This window comes from Chiloscyllium plagiosum, unplaced genomic scaffold (assembly GCF_037043375.1).
Source record: "Chiloscyllium plagiosum isolate Xiang-an unplaced genomic scaffold, Cpla_swu_hap1 HiC_scaffold_35, whole genome shotgun sequence".
NCBI lineage: Eukaryota > Metazoa > Chordata > Chondrichthyes > Orectolobiformes > Hemiscylliidae > Chiloscyllium > Chiloscyllium plagiosum.
Window position 1 is genome coordinate 16,722,167 of NW_028270173.1, and position 18,565 is coordinate 16,740,731.

General features: G+C 41.5%; 1 protein-coding gene across 2 annotated transcripts; it reads left to right on the forward strand.

Annotated features, from left to right (window-relative positions):
* Positions 1-192: 192 nt before the first annotated feature.
* LOC122541425 (N-acetyllactosaminide alpha-1,3-galactosyltransferase-like) lies at positions 193-15,692 on the forward strand. 2 transcript variants are annotated; one of them, XM_043678184.2, is made up of 5 exons: positions 193-326; positions 7,966-8,063; positions 8,887-8,970; positions 13,844-13,981; positions 14,721-15,692. In XM_043678184.2, the coding sequence occupies exons 1-5, from the start codon at positions 321-323 to the stop codon at positions 15,403-15,405; spliced, it is 1,011 nt and encodes a 336-aa protein (XP_043534119.1). In that variant the 5' UTR covers positions 193-320; the 3' UTR covers positions 15,406-15,692. The 2 variants fall into 2 exon arrangements, with proteins under 2 accessions (XP_043534119.1, XP_087835442.1); XM_087979316.1 differs by lacking the exon at positions 193-326 and adding an exon at positions 7,301-7,441.
* The last annotated feature ends 2,873 nt before the right edge of the window (positions 15,693-18,565 follow it).

Here is an 18,565-nt window from a genome sequence, read left to right on the forward strand (position 1 = left end):
CAGTGTCTCACTCTGAGAGCTCGCTTCACTGACACTCCCCGCACCTCACCCCCGAAAGAAATATCGAATTCTCTGACGGCGGACACTTTACATCTCGAAGACAAAGGGTGCTGGAGGTGTCCGGGCGCTTCTCCGGCCGCTGTGCAACGGAATCGGTGCTGACCGGTTTATTGTACCTCACGCTCCGAGGACGGGTCGACAACCCAAGAGGCATTCATCGCCTCTGGTCCAAAAACAACCCAAGCAAGCTCCAGAACTCTGTGTGTGGGAAGAATAACTGAAGATCTTTCTAGCGACCAGTGGCTGGTAACACCGAAAAAATGCAGGTAAGCTACCTTGTCAGAGATAAGAGTCTATAACATATTCCGCTGTGTCTTTGCACTCAATGTCTCCTATATTAAAAGGTGGTTGTAAGCTTTGCTCGGACGTCGATGTGTCACACAATCTATGTTACAGGGTTAGTTTGGGTCGCAAGCCGCACCGAGTGGGGAAAAGTTTGGCGGAATTCCTCCTCAGAAGAGTCACGGTGATACAATGTGACTGGAAACACGCAACTTTCGCCAGAGGGAATGGTGGGAGAAGTTGGGCTGACTTCACCTGAGTTCTGTGGTTGGGGGGGGGGGGGGGGGGAATGGGTGGGGGGTGGGGTGATGGGAGAAGGGATGGTGTCAACAAGGGATTGCCAGCCCATAATTTGATCAAGCGGTGCAGTCAGTTTCACACAAGGATGCACCTAAAAACCTACAACCAGGTAATTCGCGGTCGGCGTTAACTGAGGGACAGAAAGAGAAATCGCTGGGGGAAAAAAAACTCAGCAGGTTTGGCAGCATCGGTGGAGAGAAGTCAAAGTTAACGTTTCCGTTTCGAATGACCCTTCCTCAGAAGAAGGGAGTCAAGCGGTTTTGACATTGCACAATGGCTCCCAAGAAGAGGGCTTGTGAAACATTAATTCAAGGTGGGCGTGCAGTTTGGGATATGTCCAGGGGATGGGTCACCGAGAGTCCGCTCCCAGGCCACAAACCAATGAGGACCATTGTCAGCAGTCCAACGGATGCTCAAATAACTTACAGGATGGGACCTAGCTGAACTTTTCCGATGCTTTACCGAAATTCAGGAAATGAGTTGCGGATAGGAATCTAATTGACCTGATGGATTTTTGATCTTCGGCCTCAGAGATAGCAGTTTGTGGTGTAATGGTCATATCCCTAAGCTAGCGCTCCACAAGTGTAGGTTATTCACTGAAGTTCTTTAGGAAGCAAATCCGTAAAACCTTACCCAATTCATAAGAGTCCAAAACCAGAGGGCACGTGTTTAAGGTGAGAGGCGAAAGTTTTAACAGGGACCTAAGGTGTAAAGTTTTCATACAGCGGGTGGTGTGTGAATGGAATGAGCTACCAGAGGAAGTGATGGAGGCTGGTACAATTACAATATTAAAAGGCATTTGGATGGATAGGTGAATAGGAAGGGTTTAGAGGGATATGGGCCAAATGCTGGCAAATGGGACTAGATTAATTTAGGATATCTGGTTGGCATGGACAAGTGGGACTGAATGGTTAGTATAACTCCATTACAATTCTACTTGGGCAAGTGCAGATCATTAAAGAAAGTCAATGTGAGTTTATTAAAACAAATTAAGTTCAATTAACATGTTTGGCTTTTTTGATGAGGTAATGTGATGAGGGTGATGCTATTGATACAGTGTACAAGAATTTTCTAAAGGCATTTGATAAAGTGCCACACAACAGGCATGAGAAATGTTGGCGATCATTGAATTATTGGAACAGCTCGGAGCACTTGTGGTGCAGATATAACCTTCCTACTCCTGGGCTCAAGTCCCACCTGCTCCGGAAGTGTGTAATAACATCTCTGAACAGGTTGATGAGTAAAAATAGCTTACATGGAACAGGTTCCTCCTCCAACTCCATTTTGATTTAGTCGTTTCCCACACTCCCACCACCAGCCCCCTCCCCCACTTTTGATGGTTTGAAATGCTCATAGTGGTCTTTGCTTGTAAATATTGTGTTGGCTGCACTGGTGGTGCTTATTTGTTTAGAAAAAAAAACAAATCAGACGTTATGGTGATTTCGGTGGTGGGATGGTCACTCAGTTGTGTTTAATACTACTTTGGGTAAAGAAAAAATATAAAAGGAACAGCAGGATACAAAATTGGCTGCATGACTGGAACAAAGATGAATGGTCAATGAACAGTAGAAATGTTTTGAGTGGAGCACCCTGGGTTTGGTGTTCTGGGGTTGCAATCTTGGTATTACTTCCTGTGCCAAATACCAAGATAGTGCAGTTAAATACATGACCTAGAGCTGATCGAAGAGAGAGAGCTTCAGGTACATGATTCATTGGAATGTCTTCTGGGGCAGCAGGACGGGTTGCACCGAAACTGGAGGGGCATCAATATCCTGGCAGGGCGATTTGTTCGTGCAATTTGGGAGAGTTTAAATTAGTGTAACATGGGAGTGGGCACCAGAGCAGTAGGTCAGCAAGTAAAATTGCTGAGCGGGAGTCAGAGACTAAGGCCAGTAAGAAATAGAACAGAGATTACTGAACATGGCGGGGACTGGTGGGCTGAAGTGTAATTGTTTTAATGAGAGGAATAATGACATATAGGGCAGATAAAATGATGTACAACTGTGATGTTGTAGCTATAATAGAGACTTGGTTGAGAGAGGGATAAGAGTGGCAACATAATATAATAACAGATATGTGGATAGCTTAAGTAAAAAAGTAAAAACAACAGGGTTGTTGTGGTGGGTGATTGACGGGGACTCCCTTACTGCCAGGGGCTTGGATGGAGAGGAGTTTGTTATTCAGGACGGAGTTTTGAAATAATATGTAAATAGTCCGACGAGGAAGGTGTCATATCAGATCTGGTATTGGGGAATGAGCCTGGCCAGATGATTAACTTTTCAGTGGGGTAGCATTTCGGGAACAGTGATCATAATTCTGTAAGTTTTAACGTTACTTATGGATAAGAAAAAAAGTAATCCACAGGTGAAAGTATTAAACTGAGACCATAAATTTAGACAGAAACTGGGGAATGCAGTTTGGGGACAGCTTTTTGAGGATAAATTCATATCTGACATGTGGGAATCTTTTAAAGGCCAGTTGATTAGAGTTGAGGACCAGCACATTCCTGTGAAAAAGAAGGACTAAGGATGGCAAGATTCCAGAACCTTGGATGACAAGAGAAACTGAGAGCTTAGTCAAAATGGAAATGGAGCCATACGTAAGATTTAGGAAACTGAAGATAGACAGAGCCCTCAAAGAATGCAAAGATAGCAGGAAAGAACTCAAACAAGGAATTTGGAGGGCTAAAATCATCCATGATATGTCTCTGGCAAACAGGATTAAGGAAAATCCCAAGGAGGGATTTTATGCATGGGGCTGGAGGAAGTGGGTGAGGTCCTTAACGAATGCTGTGCATTGGTATTCACAAAGGAGAAGGATATGGTGGACGGTGAGTCTCGGGAGGGATATGTTGATATGCTAGAGCATGTTGATGGAAAAAAAAAGGAAGTGTTCGTGTTTTGAAAAGCATTAAAGTAGACAACCCGCCAGGACCTGATGAGATCTATCCCAGAATGCTGAGGGAGGCAGGTGAAGAAATTGCTGGGACCATATACAAAATCTTTGTTTCCTCTTTGGACACAGGAGAGATCTGGCAGAACTGGAGAATAACTAACGTCGTTCTTTTGTTTAAGAACGGCAACAGGGATAATACGGGAAATTATAGGCAAGTGAGCCTTATGTCAGTGGTAAGGAAATTTTTGGAGAAGATTGTTGCGGATAGTATTTACTCACATTTGGAAAAATATTGACCTCTTAGTCATAGGCAGCCTGGCCTTATGTGGGGAAGGTCATGTCTCACAAACTTGATTGAGTTTTTTGAGAAAGTAACTAAGATGATAGACAGCAGGGCAGTGGATGTTGTTTAAATGGACTTTAGCAAGGCCTTTGACAAGGTCCCTCATGGCAGGTTGATGCAAAAGGTGAGGTCACATGGGATCGGCAGTGGGATATGGAACTGGTTTAGTCAAAGACAGAGAGAAGCGGTGGAAGATATTTTACAATTTGGAAAATCTGTGACCAATGGTGTTTCATAGGTATCAGTTTCAGTACCTCTGTTGTTTGTAATAATATATACATTTTTGGACGACAAGGAAGTGGCCAGATTAGTACGTTTGCAGAAGACACAAAATTGGGGCAGCTGCAGCGAATGAGGAGGTTTGCAAGAGGATACAGCAGGATATAAATTGGCTAGAGACTTGGGCGGGAGAAATGGCAGACAGAGTTTGTTCTGGACAACTGTGAGGTGATGAATTTAGGGAGATTTAAAGTAGGAGGAAATAGCAGTACACTTAATAGCATCAATATACATAGATATCTAGATGTACAGGTCCACAGTTCCCTGAAAGTGACAACATAAGTGGAAAGGGTGGTCAAGAAGGCATAAGGCATGCTTGCGTTCATAGGTCGGAGTGTAGAGTATAAAAATTAACAATCATATTGCAGCTGTATAGAACTTAAGTTAGGCTGCTTTTGGAAAATTGCATAAGTTCTGGTTGCATCACTACCAGAATGATGTGGAGGCTTTGAGAGGGTACAGAAATTGTTTACTGGATGTTGCCTGGTTTGATGGATATCAAGAATGAGGAGAGATTGAAAAAACTTGGTTTGTTTTCACTTGAAGGATGAGGGGGTGACCTGATAGAAGCTTACAAAATTATGTCAAGCAGAATGGGTGGAATGGATAGTCAGAGTCTTTTTTTCCCAGGGTAGAAATATTAGTTACAAGGGGACATAGGTTTAAGGTTAAAAGAGGATAAGTTTAAAGGAGATGTGGGAGGTAAGTGTTTTACACAGAGGGTCGTAAGTGCCTGGAATGTGTTGCCAGAGGAGGTGGCGGAGATAGATACAATCGCAACATTTAAGAGGCATTTTGACAGAAATATGAATAGTCAGGGAATTGAGGGATATGCACAGTGTGGAGGCAAAAGGTTTTCAGTTTAGAAAGATGTTATGTCAGTGCAGTGTTCGTGAGCTGAAGGGACTGTTCCTGTGCTGTACTCTTCTTTGTTCTTTCCTTTCTCTTATGCACAGGTAATTATTCCATAATAATGAACAGAGCATTTGTGACGTTGAGGGCTACAACAAAAATGAAAAGACAGACATTCCTTGGAGAAGCTATAAAGAACAATGCAGAACATAATTCAAGAGGGACCAACCTAACATTTACTTCATAAAATATGTTATCTGAAGGCATTTCAGGGAAATTATAAACCACACTCAAATATGGGTGTGCATAGCATAACAATGTTGCGTCTTCGCCAACATTTATTGCTAACATCACTAAAGAAACATGCATTATCTGATCATTGCCGTAATGCTGTTTGAGGGAACTTCCATCATGCAAAACGGGCTGGTTATGCAGCAGCAATGAAAGCTTCACAGTATTTCTTTGTCTCAATTATATTCTTTCTTGGGAAGTGGGCAACACAGGCAAAACTATAATTGGTTGCCCATCCCATTTGCCCTTGAACGTACTATGCAGGGCGAGCTGTTAAGGTGAGATATTTCCTTTCTAAAGGATGTTGGCCAACCAGATGGGTTTTGATGACAATGATAACTTCATGGTCACCATTGCAGTGACTAGCCTTAAATTCCAAATTTATTTCGTCATTGAATTTAAATTGCACTAAGTCATTTTGCGGGATACGAATGCATGTGACCAGAATATTAAAGAGGGCCTCTGGATTATTAATCCAGTGACATGACCATCACATCAATTTCTTCCGACTTGAAGTCAATAAAGTCACACCATATAGAAGTGAGTCTTCATTTACAAATAAAAACCCGATTCTAGCGCTCCTTATACTTCACAACGCATGCACTGTCCTATTTCAGGAGGTTAGGCGGAAGTGGGTACTGCAGATGCTGGAGATTAGAATCAAGATTAGAGTGGTGCTGAAAAAGCACAGCAAGTCAGACAGCATCCGAGGAGCAGGAGAAATGTTTCGGGCAAAAGCCCTTCATCAGGAACGAGCTTTCAATTCAGGAAGTTGGCTATTCAAAACTATTTGATTACATCTCTGGAAAATTCAAATTCTTGCGTTCATATTTCATCTGACATTCTCATCTCATTTTTCAGAATTTATCCTCCGTCTCCTTAGGTTGAAAGAAAATCTATCACTGGGAAAATGTTAGAGTCTATTATAAAGAAAGTAACAGCAGAGCATTTAGAACCACATAATATGATCAAGCAGAGTCAGCTTGCTTCATGAAGGGAAAATCATGCTTGTCAAAATTATTAGAGTTCGTTGAGAAGGTAACCATCAGGATAAGTAAAGGGGAAGTAGTAGGCTTAATGTATTTAGATTTCCAAATAGTGTTCTTTAAGGCGATGCACATTAGGCTGCTTTTAAGATAACAGTTGGTGTACAGTATATTAACATTGATAGAGGATTTGCGAACAGAAGACAGAGAGTTGGGATAAGAGGGGCATTTTCAGAATGAAAACTGTCACCACTGGAGTGCCACAGGGATCAGTGCTGGGATCATAGTAAATTCCAAGATATTAATGACTTGGATGAGGGAAGTGAATAGGCAGGTTTGTGAATGGCACAAAAATAGATGGGGAAACAAGCAGATGATGCAAACAGTCTGCAGAGGGACAGAGATGGGTCAGGTGAATGGGCAAATATTTGGCCTGGCAAGATGTGAGGTTATGCACTTTGGCAAGTTGGATAGAGGAGCTGAAGATGATTAAAGGGATGAAGGTTGCAGCACAGATGGATTTGGGAGACCTCAGTGCAGTATCACAGAAAACTAGAATACAAGTTCTGCAGGTAACAGGTACATAAAACATTAGACTTTGTTTCAAAAGCCATGGAGTATAAAAATAAGGATGTGCTGCTAAAACAATGTAAGGCACTAGTTATACAACAGTAAAAGTAGAAATTGCTGGAGAAACTCAGCAGGTCTGGTAGCATCTGTGAGAAGAAAACACAGTTAACGTTTTGAGTCTGGTGACAGTTCATTAGAATATCATCAGAACAGAAATACTAGCCTTGAAGACAGTACAGAGAAGGTTCACCAGGATAATCCCAGAAATCGAGGGATTTCCTTACGATAAAAGGTTGAGTAGGTGGGTCTGGACATTTAGATGAATAACAGGAGACCTTATTGACACATGTAAGATTCTTAGGATGTTCAAGAGGATGGATGCTGAAAGATTGTTTCTCCATGTGGGAAAGTCTAGGACCATCGACCACAATCTCTGAGTAAAGGGTCATCCATTTAACACAGAGATGAGGAGGGATTTCTTTACTGCAGATGACTGTAGGAGCTGTGTCATGAAGAATGGTGGCTCAGTGGTTAGCTCTGCTGCCTCACAGTGCCAGGAACCCAGGTTCATTTCTAGCCTCAGGTGAGTGTCTATGTGGAGTTTTCACATTCTCCCCATATCTGTGTGGGTTTGCTCTGGGTGCTCCGGTTTCCTCCCAAAGTCTAAAGACACGCAGAATCGGTGGAATGGCCATTTTAAATTGCCCATAGCATCCCAGGATGTGCAGGCTTAGTGGACTAACGATGGGAAATGCAGGGATAGGCCTGGGTCTGCATTGGATGGTCTTCAGAGGGTCAGTGTGGAAGTGATTGGCCAAATGGCCAGCCTCAACACTGTAGGGATTCTATGAAGCATTGTGCAGGTGAGATGAATTTTTCAATAGTAAGGGAATGAAAGGGTATGGGCAAAGCAGGAAAGAGGAATTGAGGATTAGATTAGCTCACTGATTGGCAGAGCAGATTCAATGGACCAAATGGCCTCCTTATGATTCTGTCTTATACTGAGAAAGCCATTGCATAAAGGACAATGTTAAAACTCTGTTAATTATGAATTAATCCATTTCAAACTTCGAACTTTACTCAAATAAAATGTTTTCCTACTTACAGGTCAGGTTGGATAGCCGCACACAATTGCTCTTTATTGCTCTGACATGTGCAACACTCCTGTCTCTGGTGTACATTTCTTTTAATTCGCCCAGGTTAATGTAAGTAACATTTGGAGCACAATACTTGTTGTGTATGCCTTTGTTGTGTAAACCTGCCATTGAATAGTTCTCAAGGTCACATCAACATTCATATCATTAGTCTACAGCATTGGAATGTGATAAATTCACAGAGGAGAGAAAGCTTCAGTTCATGCTTCAACAGAAACTTACAAAGGGAAATCCGGTAATTAATTTATAGAAAAAAGGACAAGTTCATTACTGGATAGTGAGTCATGTGGACTAAATATGCACCTTAATTCACGCCTTAATCTGCAGTGAGATTGGGACAGGAAACTTTCTGTGAGGGGAACACTCACCTCATGAACAGTGAGACTGTGACAGGTAATACACACTTTATTCCCAGTCAGACTGGGCCAAGTGGCACTCACTGCATCTATAGTGAAACTCTGACAGGCATCACTCTTCTCAGTCCATCGTGAGGTTGGACCAAGTAACCCTCACCTCATTCTATGATTAAACCAGGTCAGATAATACTCACCTCAGTCCACAATGAGACTGAGACATGTAACTCAGGTTCTCCAGTATCCTTGTCCTCTTCTGCCCAAACTGCACTATTATTTCCATCATAAATGACAGGAATCTAGATCCTAAATTATCTTGAGGACAATGTATGTGTTTCAGGAATGTTATTACTCTCAGTTTGCTCCCAACAGTTTGCTGTCTTCCTAATCCTGGTGACATGTATTCTGAGCTTTCATGTACTTCCAATAACCTTTACCTTGATAATTCCTGTCAGATTTCAGCAAGTTCATTCAATCACACCCTTTCTTTTTCTCTTCTTTTCTCTCCTCACAACCCTTAGAATGCGGGCTGCCAAAGAGAAACCAGAGTTTAAATGGAGGAAAAGTTACGTCATTACAAAATATGAAAATTGGTTCAATGATAGGTATGTAATGGTCTCTAATCCTAATTTACTGCCTACTATAGAACTGTGCCCACCACAGCATGTGTTTACTCTGAACAAAGTCTGTCAGACTGATGTAATGATCCAAAATGTTGTGCAATCAAAGGTAAGTGATTCCAATAGTTAGCAGAAGTGGGGGAAGGGGGTTAGGATCAATTTGTAAGGGAGGTCTAAGCTGGTCAGGGAAGTGTAAGACTAAGAGACATCATGCATTGGCCTTTCAATTGGAAGCGTGTGGTACACTTTCAAGTTTCTGCACATCTGTAAACTTTTCTGGAGCAAGAAGCTGACATTGTCAATTTCATCTCCCACGTTCATATCAGAAGCCTTGCATTCAAGGCCCACTCCAGGACTTGAACACAGAAACAAAACTAACATTACCAGTGCAATATTGAGGGAGTGCTGCAGTATTGGAAGTGTCTGCTTTCCAGCGCCATGTACGTTCTAAAAGAACAGTTGAGTTGTACCACATGCGCATACCAAAGGGTCTGTTTCTGTGCTGTACATCTCTATGACTCTATGCTTCCAACACTTATCTCGCAAACAACCTCACTGAAAACAGTGATGACTTATCAAACAGCTTAGTATGGGGCATCTGGCTGTACAAGCATTAGCTGCTGGGTGTCTTGGAATTCAACTACGACTACAGTTCAAAAGTATTTCATTGGGATGTCCTAAGTTTATGAAACATGATATATAAATGCAAGTCACACTGTCTTTTCCTTTGCATTGAAACCCATCCTTAAAATGCATCAATTTTACTGGCAGTGAAGGTTGGATCTTTCTATAACTGCTTTGTGCAGGGATGTTAAATTAAAACCCATTCTGAGAATGCTGTCTATCTGTTAGAAAGCTAATGAGAAATACATACAATTCATTAGGAATTAAATCCCAGGTTAATAAAGTTGAGGTCCATAGTGTCCTGATCAATAGATATGGAGTTTAAAGCAGATAAATGAGGTGTTGCATTTTGGTAAGACAAACTAGGGGAGGAGTAATGGTCAGACCCTGGGGGGTGTTGTTGAACAGAGAGCTCTAGTGGTGCAGGTACACCATTCCTGGACAGTGGTGTCACAGGTAGAGAGGGTAGGGAAGAAGACACCTGGCACACTTATCAGTCAGAGCATTGAGTACATGAGTTGGGACATGTTTTTACAGCTGTACAAGACATTGGTAAGGCCACTTTTAGAATACTAGATACAATTCCGGTCAACTGCCACAGGAAGAATGTTATAAAACTGAAAAGTGTGCAAAAGTATTCACAAGGACTTTTCGCCATTTACATAAATGATTTTGATGTGAACATTGGAGATAAAGTTAATAAGTTTGCAGATGACACCAAAATTGGAAGTGTTGTGGACAGCAAAGAGCACTGAGTATAGCAGTTGGAGCTCATGTTGCGGAGGTACAGAAAACTGTTTAGAGACAAAAAAACTTCAGAAGCTGGAATCCAAAGTAGACAGGCAGGAGGCAGCAAGCCAGGCAGCATCAGGAGGTACAGAAGTCAACCTTTCGGGTGTATTGATTACACTGGTTCGTCCACTTTTGGAATAATGCACGCAATTCTGATCTTCCTACCCGAAGAATGTTGTGAAACTTGACAGGGTTCAGAAAAGATTTACAAGGATGTTGCCATGGCTGGAGGATTTGAGCTATAGGGAGAGGTTGAATAGGCTGGGGCTGTTTTTCCAGGAGCATCAGAGGCTGAGGGGTGACCTTATAGAGGTTTATAAAATCATGGAGGGCATGGACAGGAGAAATAGACAATGTATTTTCCTTGTGGTGAGGGAATCCAGAATTAAAGGGGATAGGTTTAGGGTGAGAGTGGAAAGATATAAAAGAGACCTAAGGGGCACCCTTTTCACGCATAGGGTGGTGCGTGTGTGGAATGAGCTTCCAGAGGAAGTGGCGGAGGCTGGTACAATTACAGCACTAAAAGGCATCTGGATGGGCATATGAATGGGAATGGTTTAGAGGAATGTGGACCAAGTGCTGGCACAAGGAACTAGAGTAGGTTAGGATATCTGGTTGACAGGGACAAATTGGACTGAAGGGTCTGTTTCCGTGCTGTACATCTCTATGACTCTGTGACTCTCTGAGATGCTGGATAGGTTAGGACTCTTTTCCCTGAAGCATCGGGAGCAGACATGTGACCTTAAAAAGGTCTATGAGTGGCATAGATAATGTGAATAGACAAGGGTAGGGCAGTTCAAAGCTAATGGGCATTGCAACATATAAAATTGCATGCGAAATGGACACGATAGATGGGAGACTGTAGGACCAGCGTTTGTAATGTCAGAGTGAGAAATTGTTCAGTTAAATCAGAGATAAGGAGGAATTTGTTCTCTCAGATAATAGTGAATATTTGTAATTCCTTACTGCTGAGGGCTTTCAAGACTGGGTAATTAAATATATTCAAGGCAGAGGTGGGCAGATTTTTAAAAATCAGAAGAACTGCAGATGTTGTAAATCAGAAAAAAAACAGAAATTGCTGAAAAAATTAAGAAGGTCTGGCAGCACCTTTGGAGAGAAATCAGAGTTAATGTTTCTGGTCCAGTGACCTTGCCTCAGAACTAGCATCAATTTTAGTGTCATCTATAAATGTGCTAACCATACCTCCCAAATTCTCATCCAAATTGTTCATATAAAAAACATACAACAATGGACCCAGCACCTTATGGTTAGTTACATCTCTGCCCCCTCCACAATTTAATGTAACGTTTAAATATAGAAATTGTGTTTTTGATTTCAAAGTACAAATCATTCAGGTAAATTGTGACAGCAATGGTTGCAGAACTGATCCTTGTGGAACATTGTATCCCCACTTCTTTCATTCTGAATAACTACCCTTTACTTCCATGCTCTGCATTCTATCTTGAAATCAGCTATGAACTACATTCTGCCACATGTCCCCTTATTCACATTCACAGATCTTATTTGTTAGTCTAATTTGGGAAACTGATTGAAGGTCCTTTGGAACTCCAGATAGATTACATCTATTGAATGCTTGCACAAAAGGTGTGAATAAACAGGACTTTCAATTTTAAAATCCATGCTGTCATTTCATTATTAAATTTCTCCACTCTGGATTTTTTTTTTCTCTCCTTTAGAAAGGATTCCATTATTTTCTTACCAACGATGCTAAACTGACTGGTCCATTCCCCTGGACATGTTGTCACCTTTTATGTAATACTTAATTACATTAGCTATCACCAAGCCTCTGGTCCTGCACCTTGATTTAAAGTATTATGAGTTATGAGCAATAATGCCTTTACTATCACTTTCCTAGGTTCTATATATGAAATCAACCCACCCGGACCAAGGCTTTATCCTCTTTGTGGTTGTTTAGTTTATTTAATACACCTTTTAAAAATTTTAAATTCACTTATCCCATTTCACATTTTGTCATTCAATATTATCTCCAAATATTATATCTCCCTGGTTAAAAACAGAGAGAAAAAAATTAATTGTTATTTCTGTCACCTCTCTGTTGTTACCTATGGTATAATGTCTGTGTGTCTCTCTCTCACGATTCCTATCCCCATCACAGCCTTCCATACTAGAAAAAAAATGAAATGTCTTTGCATTCCTAATTCTGTTTTCTTTTACTGAATCATAGAATCTCTACCGTGGGAACATGCCATTTGGCTCAACAAGTCCACACTGACTCTCTGAAGAGAATCCCACCCAGGCTCACTCCCCTACCCTATTCCTGTAACCCTGAATTTCTCATGGCCAATCCACCTAACCTGCATATCTTTGGACAGTGGAAGGAAACTAGAGCACCTGAAAAAAATCTGCGCAGACATGGGAGAGGTTGCAAATTCCACACACCAGTCACCTAAGGTTGGAATTGTATCCTGCTGCTGTGAGGTAGCAGTGCTAACCACTGAGCCACAATGCAGCCCCACACTGTATTATTCTCCTCATCCTTCACATTGTGTCATCTTTGCTGCCTATGTATTTTATGTCTGCTTTTTTGCTTTCCTCTCAGTGTTCCTTTATACTTTATTTACTCGCAGAGTCTGACTAGTGTTTGATTTGATATTTTTTCTCAATGAAATATGTTTTCCCCGTACTCTGCTGAACACCGTTTTAAATGTTTTCCATTGTTGTTCCTCAGCATTTTCTGCCAATATGTTGGCTCATTTAATTTTTACAGGTTCCATGCTCAATCCCACAAATTGGCTTTTCCCAACTTATTGATCTGGTTTTAATTATACTTACACCCTTCTTTATTATCATCTCAAAGAATATTATGTTATGGTCACTGTTGCTTAGATGCTCCTCAGCTAATATTTCTCATACCTGTTTCAACCCAAAAACAAATCATCCTTTGTTTGGATTTTTAAATTGTGGTTTTGAAAGCAATTTTGCACATTTTGGAGAAATTCCATTTCCTAATTCCCTTTACCTATCTCTTCTGTTCAATTAATATCAGAGTAGTTGAAATGCCCCAAGGGACTGTTATTCTATATTATTTTGTGCCTTAATTTGTCTGCACATTTCTGCATCCAGCTGATTTTATGTTCACTCAAAAGTAGAAAAATTGTCCACATCCCTGGATTGTTAGTCGAGTGACACTACCACTACACTACTATTAGCCCAGTTTTGCAAAGCCACAAATTTTAAGAGCAAAAATATTGTTAGCTATCATAGTTCTCAATTTCTTTGATGCAATTTTGAATATATTCTCACGGTGTGACTTACTTTGAGAAGATAGACATATTGGGACCATCTGTTGGGAATATGTTGGTCTCTGGGTTTAAACTATTCGAGAACATTAAAAGAAAGCATCTTGTGATGAGGATCCCCTACTATATTACAGCTGCTAACATCTTTGTTCTGTTTGAAGTGCTGTTACCGATCAACAGACAAAGACCTCATGGGGTGCTCCTATTATGTGGGATGGGACCTTTGACCCATTGGAACGTGATGAATTCTACATTCAAAAGAAGGTGGTGATTGGCCTGACCGTATTTGCGATTGGAAGGTAAGATAGAGAGACTGTCAGATTTGCATTTCTGGTCCCCTCTAATTTGTCTAGTTAATCCATTCATTTAATATTGGTCCAATTTATATCCAACCTATATCAGGATATTCATCCCAAATTAATTCTGCTACCCTATTGTTTGCCAAGAACCCTGTCCAGTCCCAAATCAATCCCACTGTGCCCTCCCTTATATCCCACAGTCCTGTATCATTTCTAAATTAGTCCCACTGGTCTGCTGTTTCCCCAAAATTCTGTCTCAATCCGAACTTAATTCTGCAGCAACCATACTTCCCAGAACCCTGTATCAATCTCAAATTAATCCTATTGTCCTGTAGTTTCCCCATAGCCCTGTAGCAATCTCAAACTAATCTCACAATTATGTCCTCTCCCATTGTCATCGAGTCATAGAATTATACAGTATGGAATAGTAATGCACTAGTCCACTGTCCCGCGCTCTCCAGATCCTTGTATCATGATACATATCCTGATGCATATCTTAATCCTGCAAATATTCATCCAGTTGTCGTTTGGTGGGTGAAATGACCTCTCCCACAACACTTCATGCTCCGTCGTGTAAAGAAACTTGACATCAGCTCATTTCTAGTGCAAAACTGAAATTAATGACCTTCTGTCAATGTTATCTGAAGCAAGACAAAGAACAAAAATGTTGTTTTTGTTTTAGTGGGGGCCTTTGGATTGCAAGAAGTTTTAACCCTTGTCGTCCCCCCCCCCCCATCAGGTACATTGACAGATATTTGAAGGATTTCTTGGTTTCAGCAGAGCAGCATTTCATGAAAGGACTCCAGGTGATCTATTACGTGATGGTTGACAATGTCAGCAAAGCCCCTGAACTGCAGATGTCTCCAGGCCGGACCATGAACGTGATCCAGGTTCCCAAACAATCTCGCTGGCAGGACATCAGCATGATGCGTATGCAGCAAATCAATGACCTCATCCAGGATAAGATCCGTTTTGAGGTCACCTATCTCTTCTGCTTTGATGTTGACCAGGTCTTTGTGGGGCGTTTTGGGGCTGAAGCTTTGGCAGACTCAGTCGCTCAGATCCACTCGGCTTTCCTCACCGCCAGCCGCAACCAATTCACCTATGAGCGTAACCCAAACTCAGCAGCTTACATCGCACCAGACGAGGGAGACTTCTATTATCATGCTGCTGTTTTCGGAGGCACACCATACCTGGTTTTTAACCTGACTAGGAGCTGCCTGGACGGGATCATCAGAGACAAAAGCAAAGGTATCGAGGCAATCTGGCATGATGAGAGCCACTTGAACCGTTACTTTTTGGATCACAAACCTGCTAAGCTCTTATCTCCTGAGTATTGCTGGGATCGAAGGCCAGCCAAATATATCAGATACGTCAGGATGAAATGGATGCCCAAGGACTATAAGAAATTACGTGACAATTGAATGGGAGAGGAGTCTACTAACCTTTCCTGTTGCTAGGTTATCATCATTTGACTGGGACTCTCTCTCTTGTCAACCATTAAAATCAAAACACGTCCTTTCAAATCTTTGAACAAAACAATTCCAGACAAGAATTTTGCAGTCTTTAATGCATGGCAAGGGCTAACTGCTTGGGGCCGATTTTTCCATTCAGGAACATTATGAGTGGAACTGACACCAGTCCTTGGATTTGAAGAGTTTGACTATCCCTATTCTGATTGTCGTTCAGTCAATCACTTACTCCAATATTCTGCCTAGCTTGTGTGTCTGAGGGTGTTCACCACCAAATCACAGCCTCTTCCCCATATTGTTGCAAGCAGTCTTCTCCTCACAAACTACAAATTCTTTACAGCGAAGATAATTAGAACAAGGACTCTTTTCCAGTTACCTTTTTGAAGCATAATCCATAATTTATTTTAAAATGAATCGGTTGTTTTGCTGAAAAGATGATTATTAACAGTTGTGGAGAAACAAGAGTCAAATTAGGCTCAATTTGCACTGAAAGGTGTTGGCTTTAATCTTGTTTGATATTAAATCAGGATGTGCTTTTCTACATTGCTGGGAGTTTTAAATAAAAATTTATAGTACATTTCAATAATCTGAAATCGGTCATGGTAGTGGACTCCACCCATCCAGGTTTTTGCAAGGATTGTATATAATTATAGCCAGCCTTCTTTTTGTCAAAGTGCGATGCTAATTGTGAAGAAATACAGTTTGAAGGGTCTTTACTTTTTATTCCGTATCAAGATGTAAATTGAATGGATACTTACCAACTGCACTCCTCCACAGTGACAAAGTGCTATCAGAGGTTTACACTGTGCAATTCACCTATTTCATGGCTCTCCAGGTGAATTGATTGCCTGTTGCTTTTTTGTAAATTTCAAGCAATCATAGTACCCAGCTTTATGCCAAAAGTGGTGCTCATTGTGCAGAGACTATTGGCAAGGTCCTAACTTAAAGACCAGTCCTGATTGTGCTCACCTCCTTTTCAAAAGAAGCAGGTTCCTGGGCAAGGCCAAACTGGCCATAAGCAGGTCCAGGTTGCGGCTATGGAGGGGGTCGTTATGGTTGATTGCCTGCCCTCTTCCGTGGTTATGTCAGAGCCCAGTTGTCCCTGGAGAAGGAGCACACGGTGTCCACCAACACCTTCGAGACTTTCAGGGAGAGGTGGGCACCGCAGGGAGTGGAGTGTATAATTTCCCCCTCCAACTCTATTTTGATTTAATCCCTGCCTTCCCTTCACTGTTTCATGATGCAGCATTGCCCTCTGAGAAGGGCACTGCTTGTCACTGGCCACTTGGGTGTTTCCTTTCTTCCTGGTGGTGGAAACTGAATAAAGATTTGTACACCTTGTCTTTCACTGTGTTTCATACCTGCAGAAAAAAATCAAAAGAAGCAAGTGAACCTTGCAAATGAAGGAGATGACACAGTGCCTCAGTAGTTAGCACTGTCACCTCATAGCGCCAGGGATCTGGGCTCAACTCCATCATCGGCCAGTCTGCATGGAGGTTGCACATTCTCCCAGTGTCTGCTTGGGTTTCCTCCCATAGTCCAAATGATATGTAGGCTAGGTGGATTAGCCATGGGAAATGCAGGGATAGGGTAGGGGAGTGGGTCTAGGTGGGATGCTCTTCAGAAAGTCAGTGTGGTCTATGAGCCGAAGAGCCTGCTTCCATCCTATATGTAACCACTTGAAGGACTTTGAGTATGTTGGTTAGTTGACTACGTAGGCAAGCTGCCTAACACGACAAAAACAAAGAGCAAAGATATCATTGGGTCATTCCTACCAGTCACTGCAATGTTTTTAACAAAAAGGTTTCTTCGTGCCTACCCTATCAACGTCCCTCATAATTATATTCACTTCAATCATGACCCTCTCAGTCTTCTGTCCTCCAATCAAAACAACCCCAAGTCTGTCCAACACAAACAAATACTGAAATTGCTGAAAAAGAAACTCAACCGGTCTGGCACCATCTGTGAAGAGAAAACCAAATTAACATTTCAGGTCCAGTGATCCATCTTCACAACCCAGCATCCACAACTCTTTCAGTTTTTTGCCCATTCTGTCGAATCTTTCTTCATAACTAAAACTCTGACAACAACTTGTTAAATGTTCTCTGCACCCTCTCCAATGCAAGCACATTCCTCTTAAAATGTGTGTTCCAGAACTGCATACTCTAACCAACATTTTACACAGTTCCAGCACCATCTCCCTGCTCTTAAACTCTATGCCTTGATAACGGAAAGTATCCCAAATGCCTTCTTAATCATTTTATCTACCTGCCTTGCTATATTAAAGGATTAGTGTACATACGCACTAAGGTCTTTCTGATCCTCAGTGCTTCCCAGGATACCACAATTCATCATATATTCCCTGGGCTTGTACCAGAACAAGGACAATCAGTGACTTCAATAAAATAATTACCAGAAAGCTGACAACAGGTTATCAATAAAATATATCTAATTTCAAAACAACAATACAAATTATCCAAAATTATTTAGTGAAGGATCATTTTGGAGAAAAAATTATTAATTTGGAGCTTTGAGAGAAATGTATTTAAGCATAGATGTCTTAGATTAGAGTGGTCCTGGAAAAGCACAGCCGGTCAGGAGCAGGAAAATCGACATTTCGGACATAATCCTGATGAAGGGCTTTTGCCCAAAACGTCAATTTTCCTGCTCCTCGGATGCTGCCTGACCTGTTGTGCTTTACCAGCACCATTCTAATCTAGACTCTGGTTTCCAGCATTGGCAGTCCTCACTTTTGCCGAAGCATAGATGTCACAGAGTATAGGACACTTTTACTGTATGCTGCTATATTTAACTCTCTGTGGTGTGTCTGATACTGTGTCCTTTCAGATTGATAAAGGTATATCTTAAATCAGTGACGGGCATAGAGAGAAGCAATGATATATGAATTATGGATGTCTTATGAATGTACTGTACTGAGAAGGGATAAGACTTTGAATAGAGGGTATTAACTATCTCATGTGGAATGCCTTGGCTATAACTAACCTGTCAAAACATTAATGGGCTTGCAAAATGAATGACAGCAGTCAATTACTAAACACACTCAAATATAAGCAGAATAGGATCTTGACATCACTTTTAGTGCCTATCTACA